The sequence below is a fragment of the Vicia villosa genome, linkage group LG4, assembly GCF_029867415.1.
Source record: "Vicia villosa cultivar HV-30 ecotype Madison, WI linkage group LG4, Vvil1.0, whole genome shotgun sequence".
Classification (NCBI taxonomy): Eukaryota; Viridiplantae; Streptophyta; class Magnoliopsida; order Fabales; family Fabaceae; genus Vicia; species Vicia villosa.
Genome location: NC_081183.1, coordinates 16,220,481 through 16,228,186, shown reverse-complemented (window position 1 = coordinate 16,228,186; position 7,706 = coordinate 16,220,481). Strand labels below are relative to the sequence as shown.

At 28.0% G+C, this 7,706-nt stretch overlaps 1 protein-coding gene across 1 annotated transcript; it reads right to left on the bottom strand.

Annotated features, from left to right (window-relative positions):
• Positions 1-350: 350 nt before the first annotated feature.
• Positions 351-1,439, bottom strand: LOC131598892 (nicotianamine synthase-like). Its single transcript, XM_058871459.1, has one exon. The coding sequence runs from the start codon at positions 1,357-1,359 to the stop codon at positions 505-507; it is 855 nt and encodes a 284-aa protein (XP_058727442.1). The 5' UTR covers positions 1,360-1,439; the 3' UTR covers positions 351-504.
• Positions 1,440-7,706: the final 6,267 nt, after the last annotated feature.

Here is a 7,706-nt window from a genome sequence, read left to right as displayed (position 1 = left end):
CCTAATAGTGCTAATTAGAAAAACTGCCGATTTTTTTGATTTTAGCGTTTACGCAGTTTTTGACCAGTTCACACCAGTTTAACGACATATCCAATCCCGCTATTGAATCAGACCGGTTACATGACCATTTTCCAATTCGACCGGTCAGTTTGATCCAGTTTTAAAACACGAATAGAGTTAACACAATTTAAAAAATAAAAATACAAAATGTTGGAGTCAAATATTTTTCACATCTTTTTACCTTTCCTTTTTCTTCCCTTTCTATTTTCACTTTCTTCAAAACCTCAAACATAGCCCTTGCCGTGTTTTTGATTAAATATTTGTGATGCGAAAAATATAGAATACGAAAAACACATTTATTATCATATTATGAAATACAATCTATAACTTTCAACCATCATATCAAGCAAAACAAACGAAGCAAGCACCATAGTACATAACAATACACATTTGAAGTATGTAGTAAAAATCCAACTTATTTGATAATTATTTAAGACCAATTAATCAAGCATAAGGCTTACGAAGAAGAATAACCGAGTTAATCACATCATCTGTTGGATGGAAGATAGTAAGCACTTCAAAATTCACCATATCATCTTCTTCAACAATAGGGTACAAAAAACCTCTACTCCCTTTTGCACTTCTCACAACCAAAACACCACCTTCTTTCATATGCTTTCTTATATGTCCCAAAATCTTCACTTTTTCACTTCTACTTATTCCAACAAGCGCTGCCAAAAATATGCAATCATATTCTCCCAACCTCTCTTTAACTTCCATAACATCTTGTGTCACAAACTTCATCCTCTTCTCAAGCGCTTTATCCGAATCCACAATCTTGCTAGCAACCTCATTAGCCTTCTCATCAATATCAAAGTTATCAAATTGTGTTGATTCCATGTGATGAGTTGCTAATATGATTGAACTTAGCGGCATTGGACCGGAACCAATGAAAGCTACTTTTTTCGCGTTTGTGACCCCGTTTTGTTCGAGAATTTTGTACTCGTAGTTTGCTAGTTTAACATAGTTTCCGTAGTAAGGAAAAAGGGTTAGGTTTTTCATTGGATTTGGAGTGAGACTAATGAAAGTTGAGAATTCGAGCTCTAGAAGTCCTTCGGCTTTGCCACAAAGGGGAATGAGGCTCTCACGCATTTTCTTAACCTCTTGTGGTAAGGCTTCAATGTCAATGGATGAAGGGAGGGTGCAAAGTTTGACTAAGTGAGTCAAAAGGGTGTTGACTTGTTTTGATGGTCTAAGAGATTCTAGCTTTGAGATTGTTGCATGAATTTGCATGATTTGAGATATCAAAAGCTCTTGGGGAATTTGAGTTTCAAAGTTGAAGGGTTGGAATGAAGCCATTGGATTAAGTTATAGGGATTTTAGTAGAAGTTTGAGAGAAAGATTGATTATTTTGGTTTTGGAAGAATGAGAAAATGCTTCAACTATTTATAGTTGTTGCATGGACTTGGAAAAACATGCAATTATCATTTGAAAATAATGGTTGCATTATGAAATCTCTTATGATCAACAGAAAAGTGGTGTTTCATGCCTTCAAGACTAACAATGTAATCTTATTGGATCACCTACGCATGATAATGATAGATGCATAAAATTATTTATAATATTATTTTAGATTGCTGTCTCAAATTTTTATAAAACATGTTAATCATAATTCAACCATGGCAGAATAAATGAAGGTTTTATTTAATTATAATTTAGCAGTGACAATATTATTCCATCACTTTTAGAAAAAAAAAAGAATAATCAATTATAGAAAAACATATTTGGTCAAATAAATATGTAGTTTTGATATTAAAAAATATTATTAAGATCACATTCTAGACAAAAAATCAATTATAAAAAAAATATATTTTTGTGTCTAAATACATGTAATTTTGATATTAAAAGATATTATTAAAATCAGTTTCTAGAAAAAACAATCAATTATAAAAAAACATGTTTTTGTGTCTAAATACATGTAATTTTGATATTAAAAAATATTATTAAAATCATTTTCTAGAAAAATTAATCAATTATAAAAAAATATTTTTGTGTCTAAATATATATAATTTTGATATTCAAAATATTACTAAAGTTTCTTTTGAGAAAAAAGAATATTCAATTATAGAAAAACATATTTGGTCAAATACATATGTAGTTTTGATATTAAAAAATATCATTAAAATCACATTCAAGACAAAAAGTAAATTATATAAAAAAATATTTTTGTGTCTAAATACATGTAATTTTGTTATTAAAAAATATTATTAAAATCAGTTTCTTGAAAAACAATAAATTATAAAAAAAAACATATTTTTGTGTCTAAATACATATAATTTTGATATTAAAAAATATTATTAAAATCATTTTCTAGAAAAATTAATCTTTTATAAAAAAATATTTTTGTGTATAAATATATATAATTTTGATATTCAAAATATTACTAGAGTTTCTTTTGAAAAAAAAGAATATTCAATTATAAAAAGAATAGTTTATGTCTACTTAATTTAAATATTATTGTGGAAGAGTTAGCTTACCTGATATATTTAATTGAATTAAATGAGTGTAAATTATTAGTTTATGATTCAATCGATAATATTTATGTATTTGTATAAATAAGTTATAGATATTTATAAATAAACAAAATTTTAAAAAATATTAATTTCAATATATTAAAATACTAAAAGAATATTATCAACAGGAAAGTGCTTGTTAAAAATGTTCTAAAAGTATTACTAGAAGTAATAGTATTTAGTTTTAATTAATTACTGTTTAATAATCACAAATATTTTATGTTTGTATTCAGAGGCGGATCCGGACTTATATATTGATGTGGCTAAACATGAAAGAAAATATGAATTAAATTATATTGAAAAACTGACCGTTATACTGGCAATCAAAATCAATAAAAACCGACCGTTTTAAAAATTGTGGTCAAAACTAATAAAAATTGGGAAACCTGCAGTTTTTTAAACTAACAGTTTAAATGCTTACTTTTTTAGTCAGAAAAATGACGCCGTTTTGATAATTTAAAAAAAAAAATTAAAATATAAATAGACTCTGTGCAAAACTTATTTAGAACAACTTTTTTTCATTAGAATTAAATTTATTAGACATTGCGATATTTAATTATGTTATTTCGTATTTTGTAATTTTTTGCTTTGCCTGATCATATATGTTTAAAATTTCATTTAAATAATAAATTTATAAATTATGATATTTTGAAATTTCTAAGGTTAATATGGTTATTTTAGAGATTAAATCATTGGTTCGACCGGTTTAATAACTATATAATTTTGTTATAGAGATTGTTTTATTTAATCGATATTTGATTTAATCAGGTTTAATCTTGCAGTTTGACCAATGACCCGGTAGTTCAATTAATGAACTAATGACACAGTACCTTCGTTGATATGATAACCGGTTCAGTTTTTAAAATACTGGTGGTAAGGTTTGAGAAGAAAAAAAAAATTTAAAACTAAAAAAGGAAAGTTAAAGAAAGAAAAATAATTAAGTTATAATTAAGTTAAAATTTTACTTTTAATCTAAATATTATACTATATATTATTAAAATTTTGTGTGTGGCTATAGCTATACAATGCCTCAACACGTGTCCGCTCCTGTTTGTATTTAATCATAAATTAAATGTAACAAATTTTAGATTATTTGCAGTAGTCTGTCTTGCATATTTTTAAAGAGTGCACTAATTTATCTTTAAAGACGGCACCGATTATGATTATTAAGAAAAAGGGTTTTAAGAATTTAACTGCTAACATTATAAACTTAATTTCTTTAACATGATTATCTTTTAATACAAAGGTTTTACATATTCTGAGTTTCAAGAAAATAATATTCAGATTTAAATCGTCTATGTCTTGTGTATGACACAAACCTTTACAATACATAGTATATAATATATATACACAAATGCTAATCGTATCTTTGAGACATTTTTTACGTGATTAAAATAGTAAGTTTTTTTTAAAAATGTGTGTATTTAATGTATTAAATATTAAATTTTTATAAAAAATATTTTCTTTGTTTAATATGCTTAAAGAGTATCGTGAGAATACTAGTTAACAAGACTTATATATAAATTACACACCAGAAAGGTACAATCTCAAATCACAAATATTATTAAAAAAATTAATACATAATGTATAAATATTTTTCTATTTTGGGTGCGCTTGGAAGTTGCCACTGCTGCTAATAATAAAATACATAGAAATTGAAAATGATTGAGATAGCATCTCAAGTTCGACTTTGTTCTTTTCACACTTTGTGAAGAGGGAATTAAGCATATCTATTTATGGAATATGTTCACACTATTTTTCACTTATACAAGAAAAAGAATAGTAGCCTTGATGAGATCCTACTACGGCATGGAACATGCTTATGCAATAAAAAAAATTAAGAACTTTTCAAACTTATTTTCTCTAAACTTTCGAAAGACCTTAAAACAAAGAGGCAAGGACAATAAAAAATTCATACTAGGTTGACAACATTTAATATCTAACTTTATATCATATGTCCTTTGAAAATTATTAAAAAATTGTCTCAACGTAAATATATATATATATATATATATATATATATATATATATATATATATATATATATATATATATATATATATATATATATATATATATATATGGGATGTATCAAGTAGGAGGAATTTTTAAATAAGAGATAAGAGCATTAAATCCTAACTATTGGATTAATCAAGAGAGAGAAATTAAATTATTAATTAAAATATTAATATAATTATTATTTCTCTCTCTTGATTAATCTAATGGTTAGCATTGAATGCTCTTATCTCTTATTTAAAAACTCTCATACTTGATACATTCCCTATATATATATATATATATATATATATATATATATATATATATATATATATATATATATATATATATATATATATCCGAAAAAGGCACGCTACAATTTACACTAACTCAATAACTTCATTTCAAATAAATATTTTTTAAAATTACCTTTTGAATTGAAACATACTAATCATATTGATCATATCTATAAAGTTTGAGATTAATCTATAATGTTCTACTATGTCATTGAATTACATCAAAATTAACGTTATATGAAAGTTCATTTTGACGTTAATCTTTGGATATCTTGATGGTATAGTAAATCATTGTAGATTAATCACAAACTTTGTAGGTATGATCTATATGATATTATGTTTTAATCCAACAGTTGATTTTAAAAAATATTTATCTGATGTGAAGTTATTGAACGACTGTAACTCATGGTGTAATTCTTCGAGTGTAATTTGACTCCTCCTATATATATGAAGGTCTATTTTAGCAACATATAATTACTACAAATAAAGCTTCTAACGTCGGGGGCGAAATACGTTTTACCTCGACAATAGAAGCGAGGTAAATAAGACCGTCATAAAAAGTAAAGCCTTATCACCTTAGTGATTAAAACACTAAAGTAAAGGTTTATTATCGCATGAGTTCAAACCCCAGTTTCTGCACTTTTATTTACAAAAATTAGCGCCTTTTGTATCTCGATTTATCATAAAAACTAAGGGGTCCTTAGGTTTTTTTAAAATAAATCTCATTACAAATAACGTGAGTGAGTTGACAAACACATACCCAAATACTAATAATAATGAAATAATCAACTCTCTACACAGTAAAGGATCAACACACCAATCATTTGCGATGACAAATAATATTAAATTCACGACCAATTATAACCAAGCAAACCGAATTCAATCTCTAAGAACCTATATGAATTTTAATATGACAAAGATCGTATGCGAATAAATCCATAATCCACTCCACTAACCAGAACCACTACCTAACCAACCAAAAATACATCGAATTTGTGATGGCAAATCATAAACCTTGAAACTTGTAGATCTTAAAAAATTTGGAATCAAAAAGAAAATATTGCTATGTTGAATTGGAAGCAATGAGAAGCTAAAACAATGCCAATAACATAGTATAATAGGTTTCTTTGGGCAAGAAACCAATAGGGAAAAGAAAAAGTAAGGGAGCAATAAGAACACAAAGAAATTGGTTATAACTGCTATTCTTTACTTTCTCTTTCAATAAAGATTACAAGTGTTACAAGAATAACAAATAACCCTCTCACTCTAAATTAGAATTTGTTGTATGCAATGATGAGAGATTAGTATGCTATTTATAATAAACCTAATATACTAAACTAATGGGCTTTTTCATAAATATTCATTACAAGCTAACTTATGGTACACGCTAACTTAAACAATTAGACATAACAAAGAGACTAAATTCGAAATACTAACAACCCTAGCATTTCAACACTCACATACTAGAACACACTTCGACTACAGTATATAGGTCTTCGACATCAACATGTGAACATGTTTCGACGACATGCATAAATTCTCTCGAACCAGAAGCTACTCTTCGACCCAGTAGAGTTCGATCCAATTCTCACAAATCTCCACCTTGGGTCAAACTCTATAACATCAAAGAATAAACTAGCTTTCTTCATGCAACTTTATCAACTGCATACAGTGGAAAAACTTGCAACTTGGCAATGTCTTAGCGATCTTATCAGCAACATTGTGATATGTCAAAATCTTTAACACTTGGATTTATCCATGCTCGATTACTCCTCTAATGAAATGCAACCTCACATTGATGTGCTTGGTTCGCTCATGATATGCTGAGTTCTTCAAAAGGTGTATAGCACTTTGACTATTACATTTAACAATGATACCTCAATCTTGAAGTTTCAAATCCTTCACAAAACCTTCAAGCCACAATGCTTCTTTCATAGCTTCAATGAGGGCAATATATTCCGCTCCAGTGGTTGATAAAGCAACAACTTTTTGAAGTGTTGTTTTCCAACTAGTTTATGTGCCAAACATAGTGAAAACATATCCAGAAATACATTTTTTTCTGGAACCCATACAACCTGCAAAATCAGAGTCGGCATATTCTTTGATTAATGCTTTACTATCTTCACCCAAGGCTCCACCATAAATTAATAGTTTGTTCAGAGACCCATTTATGTATCTTAGAATCCACTTCAATGCTTGCCAGTGAGCCTTTCTAGGATTCACCATGTACCTCCTTACAAGACTTACTACATATGCCATATCAGGTTTAGTATAGACCATAATATACATTAAAGAACCTACTATATTAGCATATGGGATGCTATTTATATAAGCTCTTTCAACATCAGTACTGGGACACTGATCTATACTCATCTTGAATTGAGGTTTTGTCAAAGACACAACAGGCTTTGAATTCGACATACCAAACTTTTTGAAAATCTTTTGTAGGTATGCCTCTTGAGATAAGCATACCTTTGACTTCTTTCTATCTCTTTGAATGTCAATCCCAAGAATCCTGGATGCAGCTCCCAGATCCTTCATATCGAACTCCTTATTGAGTTCAACCTTCACCTTCATTACATCTTCGACATTGTTACTTGTTATGAAAATATCATCCAAATAAAGCAACAAAATAACAAATGAATTACCCGGTCGAAATCGAAAGTAAACACATTGGTCGAACTGGCTTCTAATGAAACTTATGCGTGCCATGAACTTATCGAATCTCATATTCCACCATCGAGGAGATTGTTTCATTACATAAAAGAATCTGTTTAGCTTGCATACATAATCTTCCTTCTCCTTTTCGACATACCCTTCAGGTTGCTTCATCAGGATC